At 48.2% G+C, this 15,244-nt stretch overlaps 1 protein-coding gene across 1 annotated transcript in view; it reads right to left on the bottom strand.

Annotated features, from left to right (window-relative positions):
• Positions 1-12,946: 12,946 nt before the first annotated feature.
• Positions 12,947-15,244, bottom strand: part of LOC135913853 (glutathione S-transferase B-like) — a 30,009-nt gene continuing 27,711 nt past the window's right edge. The window contains exon 4 of the mRNA XM_065446551.1: positions 12,947-13,184. Coding sequence (XP_065302623.1) covers positions 12,993-13,184 — 192 coding nt within the window. The 3' untranslated portion in view covers positions 12,947-12,992. The remainder of the gene's footprint in view (positions 13,185-15,244) is intronic.

Raw genomic sequence — 15,244 nt, 5'->3', positions numbered from 1 at the left:
CGGGACTTCCCGCCGAGCGGAAGAGCACCGCTAAGAAAGAACTAGTGACCCGTGCCCAGATGTCCACAGAGTTATACGTCCCTTATATCCAGGACGTGCTGGCTCTGTGCCGTAAGGACGACAACAATATGCCTGAGTCAGACAAGGTTGGGCATGTGCTGAATGGGATCGCTGACGAAGCTTTCAACCTACTCATGTGCAAAAATTGTGAAACAGTGCAGGACATCATAAAACAGTGTCAACGCTTTGAGCAGGGCAAGAGCGGCCGCATCGCAATGCCATTTGCACGCCTGCTGAGCGCAGCTGAGATATCCTCTTGAGAGGACAGGCTAGAAGTGCAGCGACCATCATCATCAGATGACCCGACGCGGATAGTGCGGTGAGAACTTGAAGCCGTGGCACCTGCATCGCCTTTTTTCTTGCCCCAGTGAGCCGAACAGCTTGCCTACAGCACCATTTGTGAACGCAATGGTCCGCGAAGAGCTGGCTAATCTCGATCATAGTTTATTCTGCATTTGCCGCTGCCACTTCACAGCTGTCTCATGTTCCAGGTCGATTGACGGGTCCGTGGTATACTGCACGCTGCCGATTTAGCTGAGTGGCGAACTGCAGACGATCGGCCAATCTAATTTACCTGCCGGCATATCAGTAACGTTGCTCACCATTGGCACAACCACCATTCAGTAGTTATTATCACCCCAAACAGAGCGAGTGTTGTTACCAGCAATCATTGGCACCGCAACAGTCTAACAATGACGCTCTTGCTCCTCGTCGACCGTCATCCCTATCGCCACAGGCTCGCCACCCACTGTCCCCGGCGCAGCCCCGACACCCGTCTCCAGAAAACAAAGCGATGCAGCTCCCGGAGGTGACGCTGCACTGACGACTCGACGGCAAAATCCTCTGATCACTTTGCTGACCGAACAGAACACTTGATGGACGCTTTAGTCAATGGCCTCAGTGTCCCAGCCCTCATTGACAGTGGTGTGCACATATCCAGTGGCGTAGCTAGGTCGTCTGGCACCCGGGGCCCATAGGTCTTCCGTCACCCCTCCCCCCCGGGTGTAGCCGGCGGAAAGGGTGTCTTCAGGAGTATATGACACCCCCCCCCTCCCCACTGGCCCCTTGCACCCGGGGCCCACGGCCCCCCGGCCCCCCCTGTTGCTACGCCACTGCACATATCCATGATGATTGTCCGATTGCGCATACGCCTGAAGAAAGTTCTTACACCCGCTGCATCACGCACCCTCCGCGTTGCCGACGGAGGGACGCCTGCCGTGGTTGGAAAGTGCAGCGCTCGCATTGGCATTGTGGGGTGCCTGACGACTGTTTTGTTTGCCGTTTTGAATCAATGCCCTTACGACGTTATACTCACCTTAGTCTTTTTATCATTCCAATCAGCCTTCTTTGATCGCGTGTCTAGTGTCATTCAGCTTGAACTGCCCTACGGCTGCTATATTCAACCAGTCACACAGCCACGGTTATGCTCTTCCGAAAACATCCGCCTGTCGCCTCAAGCCACTACATACGTCACTCTACTGTCGTTCCCATCTGTCCCTGACGGCGGCTGTATACTATGTCGCACCAATGACATACTGCTTGAAGGAAATTTGGCTGTTCCTCATACCATGCCCACTGTTACACTCTAAACACAGTAACTTGTAATGTAACTTTCGGGCGCGAGTAACTTATGAAATAAAGTTACAAGTATTTTGTTTTCTAGTTTTTTTTATATTTCTGTGCCTTCTAAAGGTTACAACATCCAACATGCGAGCAATTTATAGGTTACCATCACAAATGATGCCATCTAACCTTTGCGCCGTAACCTATGAGCAGCGCGGTAACTTATGTTTCTACAAGCAAGGAGCTGCGCATACGTAGAGAGGACGTTTGTTGCTTGAAGTGCTCACATATATTTATTTCAGAGGGAGCGCGGGTGTGGTTTTGGCCACAGGACAAATGTTATTACTACAAACTACATACGCTCACAACGTAAACACTACAAACACTTTGTGACAGTCTGCCGCATGAGCTCAGTACTGTCGTTTTGGATGGCAGTTACAAGCAGACTTGCGCGTGATTAAAAGTCTGACTTCAGCGTCGAAAGAAGCTGTGACATGCAACGCAATGGTAATATTTTTCGGCTCAGTATGCTACAGCACAGCTTCATTATTCGGTCCATAAGTGAGTTGCAAAACGAGGTCCATGTGCTCTTTATTCTAAGCCCGCTCTCACTGCTGGGCGAGATGATTTACCTTGCAAATAAATTTCATTTTTGCACAAAGAAGAACTAGCGCGGAGGGCCTTGGCACCCTCCGAAGTTCCAGGGTGGTCGAAACCCAGCACGTCCACGACTTTCTAAGCCATTTATTAGCAACGGGCGCAGGCGAATGGGTAACGGTCAGAAACACTCGGTCAAGGACAGCAACCACACGCTCATACCGGTAGCGATGGTGCTGTGGCGCAGGCACGCTACTGTTCTTCATTACAAAATAAATAACTAAATGAACATTCATAAAAATTTTCCTACAGCAGCACTCGAACACAGTACCTCAGTACAGGAGCCTGATAAACCTTTACGCCACGAACGCATTAACCAACAAGTGTCGAAGACCACGCTTATGAATTTCTCGCGGGCAAGCCAGCGCGTCGAGAGGCGTGGCGCGGTTCGATTTGGCCACCTCGACAGGCTGCTAAACTGCTAGTGGGCAATGTGCGTTTTGCAGAGCGTTGTTCATTTAGAAAAGTATAGATGGTTCTTCAAGCTGGGACAATTAAGGCCAATAGTGTACTAAACAAAGCTACAAGAAAGACTGAATCCACAAGAACGAAGATCATAAATATATGTATACTGCCCATCGTTCACGTGTTGGCTGAACGATGTCAGCGCCAGGACACTTCTAGAAGTTGTTGTAGAAAACTATGGCATGGGCATCGAGGCAAAAACGTTGTTTAAGGGAATTTCAGAAACATTCAACTAATCTGCCCCAGAGAGCTATTGGAAAAGCTTAATGATTAGGCCACATGGCACGGATTATAATGGAGATTAATATACGAAAGCTCCATAAAAGGCTACAAGAAACGGCACTGAAACCCTTCAGATTCATTTCGACTGACTGCGATTCCGTATTATTCAACAAACAAAGAATATGAGCTCTTGCATTCCGCCCTCTAAAATTCCGGTTTAAAAATCCGCATTGGGGGGCGAGCTCGACCACTGGAAAATCTGGCGTCGCCGTAAGCGTAACGTGGTATGAGGGATCATGTGGACACGGCGGCCGCGTCGGCTGCTTAGAAGCGCCGAAGCCAGCTGAAAGCGAAACTTAAAAGTCCCACCTGCGCTGCGGTTCTGATTAAGTGGGGAGGTTTTGCCGCTTCTAATGTCTGCATGACATCACCTGAAAGCACTATACCAGGTAGTGGCTGCCTTTGAAGGTGTCCAACGGGGTAGGCTACTGCTCGGTGCCGCAGTGCCTGACGTACGCAACGACGCCCGCGGTGCCAGCCTTCACACGAACCCGCATGACAAGTAGCTGCGTGGAACTTGGAAGCAAGCAGCCATTGGCTACACCTCCAGTGTGCAGCAAGTACTTCCGCGAGAAAGACTTCCGCTACGGCGTCGGTGCTGCGATATTCCGTGAGCAGCAAAAGCCCGCACTGAGATGCTCGCCCACGCATACTGCCCGGCCAATGTCATGAACCTTTGATCTATGAACTTCTTGGTGCTAGATAATGGCAAGTTCACTGGAACGGAACGGGAACGTTTAGAAGGACATTTAAAAACAAAGGCATGGCATATACTCATGTTAGTGTTAGCACCAAACAATGAATGCACTGGATTAAGAAAAACAAACTGCGGGAAATCGCTCGCTGAGAAGGCAGATAAACATGCGTGCGATGCAACTTGAAAAATAATGATATTGAAACTCCCAAGAATTTAGAAGAAAAGAAAAGAAAAGATTGAATCGTCCCGACGGCGTATCAAAGGAGGCATCGAAGTCCCTAGTTATAACAAATTTGTTTTTGTACCGTTCTGACAGCGTCCAAGCAACAATGGTTGCTTGTGTACTGTCACATACTCATATGCTGCGGCGTGAAGCTCACGACATGGTGCGAAAACCCGCTTGCAGCGATAGCGATGCATTGTGCGTGGACATGCATGAAGACGTGCAGTCGGTCGCTCCGAACCCGTCCAATCGCTGCATTGAGACGAAGTGTTTCTCCTGTGGAATGCTGTTCTTACTGTCCCCTGAGTTATTTTGATTTTCATGCATTCCGGGGATCATCGCTATCCTGCGAGTGGCGATGGCTCCTGACCCCGTTGTACGTAGTCCCGACATGGCATTGCGTTAGACGTTGGCCTCAAGGAAGCGGAACAGCCTAGATGATGACGCCGCCAGTGCCAGCACTGAACTGTACACGGCGAGTAGCGATGACAGCGACGACGACTTCGTCCCTGTGGAGAAGTTCAAGGTGTAGAGGAGGATCCTCGGCGAGTATTCACCAGGAAGTACGTCAACAGTGAAGGCTTCCCGTGGTCTGCCACGCCACACTGTACTACTTGTTCCCGTTAATTCTTCGACCTATCTGAGCAGCATGAATCGGCAAGTCATCTCGGCATGACTTGAAGCTCTCGTGCCGAACGAGATAATAGCCATTCGACTTAACCCACGTAAGAAGGTTCCGGCCATAGACGTCAAGCACCCGGCCGCTTTACGTACATTGCGAGCTGTTGTGGAGCTTGGTGACATCAGAGTCCGTACTTATATCCCACAGGACAGAGACACGACAACGCGCGTCATAGACGATGTCGACGTCTCTATACAAAATGCTGACCTTCCTGTTCTGGTCAATCAGCTATTGACGCTACGGACATACCGCAAGTTTGCCGAACATGCATCTCCCGTTGTGTCAAGGTGATCTTCAAGGGCGACTGTCTTCTATCACATGTGAAGCTTGGCCTTTGTCGTCATGTCGTTTGAGCCTATATTCCGAGGCCCCTTCAATGCCACAAGGGTCTGAGAATGGGCCAAGTGAATGGCATGTTTAACAAGGCAGCTTGCCCGTGCTGTGCCGAAACCCAAACAGCAGAGTCTTGCAAGGCGACTACCCTAAAATGCAGGAACTGCACTGGAAATCATGATGCCTCATTAAAGAACTACCAACTAATTAAGAAGGAGAAAATAATTTTAAGACAAGTGGTGAAGGACGGCTCATCGCGGAAGGAAGCGATAACGACTGTTAAAATACGCCATTCCCGTCGTAGGCGCGCTTCCAAGGAAGAAAAAAGTTGTTTTGCCTCCAGAGCGTTCCTTTACGCCGCCGCCACCACCACCACCGCCAAGCGCCCTACAGCTTCATGGTCAGAGGAATGCCGAGGCTCAGAAAAAATTATCTGACGCTGCATAGCCTGCGCTACCGAAGGCACACTTCTCCGCCGAGTGACAGAATTGTCTACCGCCAAGCACTACTTCGACAACAGATAATCAAGCAGTGCAAGATGTCCAGGTGGTTGCTATGCTGAGGTCGCTGGTGAGTGTTATTTGAGCACTCCTAAATAATATGCAAACGCCATCCGCTAAATGCGCTCTGCAAGTCCTGGATTCCCTTGAACCAGTAATTGCGGGTCTACAGTAACAAGAGGGTTTGCTATCCACGACCGCTGCGGCCATTCCGGGAACAAGTCAAGTGTGCTTCCATACTTCAATAGAACGCCAGAATTGTGCAGTCACGGATGTCATCAGAATTTCGGCACTTTGTTTTTGAGAGCAACTTCCCCATTATCATAACTTGTGAACCTAATTTTTCAAGGACAATTCGACTGTCGGACAACTAATCATTTCTTTCTTCATCATGCATTGAACGTAGTCAGGTTGTTGTATATGCCCGCAAGGAGCACACATATGTTCACCAAATAGTGCAGCCTCACAACAATAATCAATACGCGTGTCTCCGTGTTAGAAAGAAGAAAGTTTCGTTCATACTGATAGGCGCCTACATATCCCCGTCATGTCGACTTGATCGACAGAGACTAAACGACATACTCATGAGAACTTCAGGTCCTTGAATAATCATGGGTGACTTTAACGCCCGTCATACACTCTGGGGAAGCCTCAAGACAAATGAACGAGGCACGAGTCTTGTTGATCTCGCTGCCGAGCATGGACTAAGAGGTTTGAACGATGGCAGCCCGGCTTATCCGAGATGTGACTTACAGCTTCTACTAGGACTTGACATTAGTGTCGCATAGTTCAAGTTCCAAAGTTCAATGGTTCACAGGCATTGAAACTCATAGCAGCGACCCTATTCCTACGTGCATGACTATCAGAGGCCTTGACAGTTCTCTTTGCCCTGTGCCCTAAGAACAAATAGACTAGCAAGCGCACCGAATTTCGATCGAGGGAATGTGCAGACACGACCATCCGGAGCCCCTCGAAAACATGATCACACAAGCTGTGCAGGCATCTAGGCGGACGTTTACAATATCTACAAGACGTACAGATCTCGGGCTTCGGGTGATCCGTTGGCGGGCCGAGAGACGATATAGGCGCACTGAGTCCATTTATGACCTCATGGTAGCCCAACGCAATCAGAACAAAGTTAAACGTCAGATGAACAAACTTCAGAAGCAACAATGGAAGAGCTTCTGCGAATCGCTGAAACCTCGCAAGCCGTTGTAGCCGGTGTGGAGAACTCTTCAGCTTCTTCGCTCACCTTCACAACAACGTCGTCACTACACAGTGCTGGCTGTAGATCAAAGTCGTCCAGAGCTTCAGGTCCCGGGAGAATTTTGTGCGAAAGTTACTGGCTACTTCGTTCTGCTGGCTGACTTCTCGCTACATGACATTCCCATCGCGAGAGATCAAAACATGGAAGTGCCTTTCTCACTGGAAGGACTGCAAGCGGCATTGGCTGTGTGCAGGCGATCGTCATCACTCGGTCCCGATAGGGTGACCTACGCTGCGTTAAGGCACCTAGGTTCAGTAGCACAGCGTTGTCTTCTGGATATATTCAATCAATTTTGGCGTGACGGCATAGTCCCCGACGGTTGGAAGTGTAGCCGACTGGTGCCTCTACTGAAGCCTGGAGAGTCTCCACTGTAACTTACATAGTACCGGCCCATTGCACTTGCGAGTTGCATCGTTAAGGTAATGAAGATGATGTTTCTGATACGTAAAGAATGGTACCTCGTGTACTATAACATTTACCCTGAGGCTATGGGTGGTTTTCGAGGTGGACGGTCTTCAACTGACAGCGCCTCGTGATCTCTTGACCTCTGTGTAGCAACACAAAGCTATGAAGCGCCTCTCTGTGGCACTCTTCTTAGACGTAAAAGGTGCCCACGACAGCATAATTCATGAAGCCATTCCCCAAGCTCTTGAGGCTGCACAACTTGGAGGCCACATTTTTATGTGGATTGGGAGCTATCTCTCAGGGAAATCTGTGTTTGTCCTTACAGACGATGGCCCGACAAGTAGATTTATCTCCAATCGTGGTGTCCCACAATGTGAAAGCCCCACTCTTGTTTTCTCGTTCTTCTGGGGCTTGTCAAAACGCTACCACAGACTGCGAATGTCTCCCACTATGCTGATGATATTCCCAGGCAAAATTTGCCGAGGAATGACCACAGGGCTCACCGCTTTCGGCTGGCCAGAGAAGTAAACTTCACGCTGGCCCGACGTTTTTGAACTATCATACATATATGCGCTGGCCCGAAGGAGAGCGAAATCTGAGGAGGATCGAGGAGGATTGGAATACGCGTGCGAGTAGGAAAGGAGGGTCTGCTTCGGATGTCACGTGGGAGACCGGCAAGGATATAAGGGGACCTTTTGGCAGGAAAAAGTTGGTCCTTCATTCTTCGGTGGCTGCTTGGTCGGCGCATTGATCATCGATCTTTTTCTCCGGTGCTTCCAACCTGTGGATTAATTTTCACCTCGTACGGGACCCCACATTTACACATAAGTGGTGCGTCGTATTGAAGCTGTTCGCGCCTATCTTCTTGCGATTTAATTTCGAGAGAAAACGCTATGTGTACAGTTGAAGCTGAGTTTACTTGTTTGGAGAGCTTGTCTGCGTTTTCGATCTGTTCATCCTACATGTCACCTACTTTAAACTCAATTAAATCGACAACTCCTGTGCAAATAGTTCCCTTTTTTCTGGCTCATATATACGTATATAAATTAAACACGAAACTATGCGTGTTCTGTTTTTGAAAGCAGTTCACCGGCGCACGCGTACGCAGGGAGCAGCCTAAATTCGATGTCGTGGTGGTTGTAGCTGCACTTTATGCGCTAGAGTTCACATGCCAGCGAGCTGTAGGGTCGGGAACACACATTGGTACACTGTGAGCGCATCATGAACGCACGAAAGAGCGATATCTAGGGCCACTGCCCATCGCCTGCTATTTGTGTACATGCATTTATGCGTGATACATGTAGCCCGTAGTATTCGCGACGACAACCGTAATTTTGTTCCCCGCTCGCGTGAGATTTGTGCGACGCCTATATTGAAGCTAAATAATGCGAGGCTCTGTGTGCGATGCATATTAATAATAACTTATCTCGCCTGTATTCATATAGCAGGTCGCTGGACAGGCCGCCATTGGAATCTGAACATGGCAACGTTTAACGTTAGAACGTTATCTAGTGAGGCGAGTCTAGCAGTGTTATTGGAGGAATTAGCGGCCAGTAAATGGGATATAATCGGGCTCAGTAAGGTTAGCAGGACAGAAGAAGCATATACAGTGCTAAAAAGCGGGCACGTACTGTGCTACCGGGGCTTAGCGCAGAGACGAGAACTAGGAGTCAGATTCCTGATTAAAAACGATATAGCTGGTAGCATAAAGCAATTCTAGAGCATTTGTGAGAGGGTGGCAGGTCTTGTTGTGAACCTAATAACAGGTACAAATTGAAGGTAGTACAGGTATACGCCCCTACTTCCAGTCATGATCACCAGGAAGTCGAAAACTTTAATGAAGACATGGAATTAATCAACAAGCGTAAGACAGCTGACATAAGGAACTATAATATGGATAGAATTGAACATGCTGTCAGGAATGGAGGAAGCCTAAAAGCAGTGAAAAAACTAGGAATAGGCAAGAATCAGATGTATGCGTTAAGAGATAAAGCCGGCAATATCGTTACTAATATACATGAGATAGCTCAAGTGGCTGAGGAGTTCTATAGAGATTTATACATTACCAGTAGCACCCACGACTATAATGTGAGAGAATATTCTAGAGGAATTTGAAATCCCACAAGTAACGCCGGAAGAAGTAAAGAACGCCTTGGGAGCTATGCAAAGGGGGAAGGCAGCTGGGGAGGATCCGGTAACAGCAGATTTGTTGAAGGATTGTGGGAACATCGTTCTAGAAAGACTGGCCAACCTATATACACAATACCTCATGACCTCGAGCGTACCGGAATCTTGGAAGAACGCTAAGATAATCCTAATCCATAAGAAAGGGGACGCCAAAGACTTGGAAAATTATAGACCAATCAGCTTACTGTCCGTCGCCTACAAAGTATTTACTAAGGTAATCGAAAATAGAATCAGGACCAGCTTAGACTTCTGTCAATCAAAGGACCAGGCTGGATTCCGCAAAAGCTACTCAACAATAGACCTTATTCACACTATCACTGAGGAGATAGAGAAACGTGCGCAATATAACCAACCCTTATATATTGCTTAATTGATTGCGAGAAATCGTTTGATTCAGTCGATACCTCAGCTGTCGTGGACGCATTACGGAATCAGGATGTAGGCGAGCCGCATGTAAAAATACTGAAAGATATCTATAGCGGCTCACAGCAACCGTAGCCCTCCACAAAGAAAGCAACAAAATCCCAGTAAAGAAAGGCGTCAGACAGGGAGATACGATCTCTCCAATGCTATTCACAGTGCATTTACAAGAGGTATTCAGAGACCTGGACTGGGAAGAATTGGGGATAAAAGTTGATAGAGAATACCTTAGCAACTTGCGATTCGCTGATGATATTGCCTTGCTTAGTAACTCAGGAAACCAATTGCAATGCATGCTCACTGACCTGGAGAGGCAAAGCAGAAGGGTGGGTGTGAAAATTAATATGCAGAAAACTAAAGTAATGTTTAACAGTCTCGGAAGAGAACAGCAGTTTACTATAGGTAGCGAGGCACTGGAAGTGGTAATGGAATACATCTACTTAGGGCAGGTAGTGACCACGGGTCCGGATCATGAGACTGAAATAGCCAGAAAAATAAGAATGGGCTGGGGTGCGTTTGGCAGGCATTCTGAAATCATGAACAGCAGGTTGCCACTATCCCTCAAGAGAAAAGTGTATAACAGCTGTGTCTCACCGGTACTCACGTGTGGGCAGAAACCTGGACGCTTACGCTTCTGCTTAAATTGAGGACGACGCAACGAGCTATGGAAACAAGAATGATGGGTGTAACGTTAAGGGATAACAAAAGAGCAGATTGGGTGAGGGAACAAACGCAAGTTAATGACAGCTTAGTTGAAATCAAGAAAAAGAAATGGGCATAGGCAGGAGATCCAATGAGGAGGGAAGATAACCGATGGTCATTAAGGGTTACGGACTGGATTCCAAGGGAAGGGAAGCGTAGCAGGGGGCGGTAGAAAGTTGGGTGGGCGGATGAGATTAAGCAGCTTGCAGGGACCACATGGCCACAATTAGTACATGACAGGGGTAGTTGGAGAAGTATGGGGCCTTTACCCTGCAGTGGGCGTAACCTGGCTGCTGCTGCTGCTGATGATGATAATTTCCGCCACTAGGACATGTGTCCGCAAACCAATATTTAAATGGATAATTAGCGCGATGTTTTTAAATAAATGCTTCTGTACTCGCGCATTATCCAGAATGTATTGCTCACGAATTCATGTAAGCCTGTTGAAGAAGCGGGATATTTGGTACCTGCGGCAACAGCCTTAAAAATTTCCACATAAGTGAAAACACTCAATGCATGTGAGTAAAAAAAAAGCCTTGATAAAAATACTTGCAAAAGAACGCTGGCCGTTGACAAGCCACACTGTAGCCGTAGTGCGGAAGTCGTCGGCACGCGCGGCGGCCAAACGCGACCACAATAAGATACCCGGCAGCCACGACGTCCACCCTATGTCGACTACCGACCACCTGCCGGTTATCGGCAAACAGATTGGCCACGTGCCAAAACCGAGCCCGGCCCGACCCAACTGCCCGAGATCGGGCCATCGCCTTTTTAAGTGGCCATGGCTGTCGGCCTGATCTCCCGCCGAGCTCTTTTTGCTTGCGCTTGCATCTGCACGTCTGGCGTCGCAAGGCCACACAGGCGCACCAGAATACAGGAAGCGGCAACTCTGACAGTGGCATACTTTCAGCGACAAGGTCTAACGATTTGTACAGAAAAATGTGCACTAGTGGCATTTACACGAAAAGCGATGTATTTATACCCGGTGCGTATCGAGGGCCAGTCCATCGCGTACAAGAAAGCTCACAGGTTCTAAGGCGTTATTGTGGATCATGACCTCACCTGGAGTTCGCATGTCTCATACATGAAGAAAAAGCTCATTTGTATTGCGAATATGTTTAAATTCGTAGCTGGAAAATCGTGGGGACCGTCCCTGCGCTCCATGTTGCAGCTATACAGGGCACTTTTTCTTGCACTTTTGCGATACAGTCTTTACGTTTTGTCCAACACATGCTAAACTAATCTACTTGCATTGCAGAGCATACAAACCCAAGTACTTCAGACATGTCTTGGCCTCCCGAGTTGTTCTTCGACAGCTGCAACGATTGTTATTGCACAGGAGCCCCGATCACCACTCGTGTCGTCGGTGAGACCTAAGAGCGCACAGTCGACACTTCTCTCGGCTACCATCCCACCATTCAGCCGATTTGCCAGTGCGACGACCACAGGCTACATTCTGACGTATTGTGACGAGACACCATGAATCGATACCAGCTGGCATCAAGCCTGCGAAACGCCCAACATGGGCATTATGGTGTCTCCGGCAAATTCCCGCGTGCCACTCATTTCCTGAGATCGCTAAGAAGGTAGGATTGTCACCGCTAGCCTTGAAACGTTGTCGAACAAACGTTTCGACAACGTTGTCAAAACGTTGTCGAAACGAACAGTTGTCCCTGCTTCTTCTCAACGAGTCTTATTTTCACCGCATACAAATTTACACGGACGGTTCCACCAATTCAAACAGCTCTACCTGAGTAGTAGTTGTTCTATCAGACGGCGTATCTTAGCAATTTAAATACTCGCACAACACAATGTCGACAGTAGAACTTGTTGCTGCGCGAGTTGGTTGGGATCTAAAGAATACATTGTTGCGCCAAAAAAAGGAAAATAATAACTTGGGAAGGAAGAGCACGAAACGACAGATTGAGCGCTGAACCTAGACCGACACACTGATTGCACAATAAGACTCAAATGGTTGATGTAACTTGAAGTAGACATGGTAGAAAAGGGGCCCACTGTACTAGAAATGTAGTTGAGTAGAACTTGTTGCTGGGCGAGTTGGTTGCTGGGTGAGAGAGTTGGAGCTTATAACAGACACAGGTAAACATCCGCTTCGCTGTGTGACGTAATATCGGCAGTGATTCTGACTGCCCCCTCACTTTCCGACGCCACTGTCGAAGCGCTACGTGTGACCCTTCGTAAAGGCGGTGATCACCTATGCAGCGAGTGAGCACTAAGAAACCGCTATCCCTCGCTGAGCTTCATCGTGGTGAAAGAGCGCTTCTCGACTCAAAAGTCTGAGCCAAAGTGACAGCGAGTGGGAAACGAGTGGCCAAAGCCGATACGGTTGGCGCCACCATCAGCAAGAAAGTGCAGGCACAAAGTGAGCTATGTCACAGCCTGCTGAGTAATTTGCGATGCCGGTTTGATAAAAGCAAGAATGCTTTATTCTAAACAGTAAACGAAAAAGATAGATCATCATTGTTCCAATCGAAAGCAAGAAAAAATGAAAGAAAATGAAAGGAGGTGTGATCGCTCGACTGAATCGCTCAGCAGTTGTCGGCGGGAGGCTTGTTCCGCGCCGAAAGGGCCTTGGCGTAGGGGCTGAAGAAGGGCCAGGACTTGAAGCGGTCAGACGCCAGGTATTCCTTGAGTCCCGGCAGGGCAGCCACGCGCTGACAGTACTCAACTAGGGCAGGGAAGCCCTTGCGGAAGGTGCTTGGGCCTATGGTCTTGACCAACTGCGAGAAAAACAGTGACAATGCCTGCTTGACACCACAGCACACTAAAAACAATTGTGCACGATCATTACATTCAGCCTGTACTAATCTACGGAGCCGAAACTTGACGGATAACGATGAAGCTCGAGAAAAGGTCAAGAACCCCGTCATGGAAGAAATGCTAGGGGTAACTTAAACTGGGAGACAACGCTGTAGTTGAAGGGAACCTGAAACGATTTTGACGATTTTGTATAAACGTACTGAGTCGTTAGGGCAGGTCCTTATGATCATTAAGTGACGCATCTAAGTGCTCCGTGTAAAACGTGCAATTTATTATGAGGTTTTAAAATGCACATCGTTACCGATCACAACACGCCACTCGGCTGAGTTTTCAGCCGCCCCTCAGCAGGTGACGCGAGTTCACCCCGGTGACGCCAGTAGAGCGAACTATCCGATTGGCTGCTCAGGGCACCGCATCGATAATTTTTCCAACTTTATGGCGAACAAATGCTGGTTCACTTAGTTGGAAATTTAGTTACTTTGTTTCTATAAAAATGAAACCAGCAGAAAGGGAATGCAGAAAGACAATTTATCACTCTATTGCAGACTTCCAGCCGAGCAAGTGTAGTCTGCTTGTGTTACAGCGTGCTCCTTGGGCGATATAACGCAAAACTATTCTAAATTTTCCTATTCCAATGCTGCAATCAGCCCTCCGCGATTGGTCGACAGCTTTTTTCGACAACCCCCAATTCACCTGTCTGTCACGCGACGTCACGAAAACCGCAACAGCTCCTTACCGGTTAAGACGTGCACACATTGATTGTGCATGATTTGACCAAACAAAAGAAAAATAGTTATTTTTGATTCGACGCTTTTTCCCCATTAGCCCTCGGCTATTTGTCAATAGTTTTAGGGCTGCACCCACTTCACCAGCCGGCCACGCGACGTCGCAAAAGCGCAAGATCTCACCCCGTCAAAGTGGCGTGTAAGCGTTAAAGATGCATTATTAGGCCGAACAAAATTGAATTTTCTTCTGAATAGCCGCAGGTTGCCCCGTTCCGAAAGAAATACAAGACGGCTGCCGCCAATCGCTCACGCACTGGCTACTCGCACCTGCCAGAGTGCAGGGGTTTATTTGCGTGTAATAAAACTCTGCGTGGCCGTGTAACCTCTTCAAGAACTTTCGGTACGTTTCCGACCTCGTTCTGCCAACTCTTCTTTGCTGAGGACCCGCATTAGCGTCATTCTTAAACTTCCGTTGCATTCCGCCGCAATTTTCGACCAGTCATTGCAAGCTATGTATGGGAAAGCGGACCCATCGCAGATGCCGGAACCACCCTCTTCATGCAGTTATCGATTCTCAGTGCAGTGGCTCGGCTTCATCGAATCCCTCTCCAAGTGAGCGTGCTCCTCGCCTCTTGTCAGGCAATTAGATAATACGAGCCGCTCAGCGTAGGCAATGTTATATGTTTTTTATGCCAACAAAAGTGACCTCCTATGAACGAGTAGAGCGTTTGGTTGGTCTGTTCAGACAACCCTGCGGGTGACCGGCCGATATTTGCGTCGGGGGTTACGCAAATTTGACGTCAGAAATTTCAAATAAAAACATAATGGAATATTTTTACGTTATAGGGCCCCCTGTTGCTGATAGCTCCGCGGTCAGCCAGTGTTCGTCTCGATCTTTTTTTTCGCGGGCACCATCGTTGGCCCTTGTCACATGTGGACGCACACGTAGCAATTGGCAATGTCAAGCTGCGACACTGTATCCAAGGCCGATTCAAATAGGTCGCGAAGCTTCGGGCGTAAAGCGGTTCAGTACACATTGTCACCGACATCAGCATGGGGGGTTATGGGAGCAGCGATCGAAGCGCGACTATGTTTGGAGGGAACAAACATTGGGAAAGAAAAACGCCTTTTTTTAATTCAAACGAGAAACAGTTAGATTCATTCAACGAAAATAAAATTCCTAGTCAATTTTATATATTCGTGATGAGTTAAATAAATACGTTTAATTTTATTATTATTAGTAAATGCATTTCTTTTCAGCGCCCATCGCTACAGGGGGCGTTGACGCCACTATC

Source organism: Dermacentor albipictus, chromosome 5 (assembly GCF_038994185.2).
Source record: "Dermacentor albipictus isolate Rhodes 1998 colony chromosome 5, USDA_Dalb.pri_finalv2, whole genome shotgun sequence".
NCBI lineage: Eukaryota > Metazoa > Arthropoda > Arachnida > Ixodida > Ixodidae > Dermacentor > Dermacentor albipictus.
Note: the sequence above shows the minus strand (reverse complement) of the source record. Positions and strands in the feature narration are given on the sequence as shown.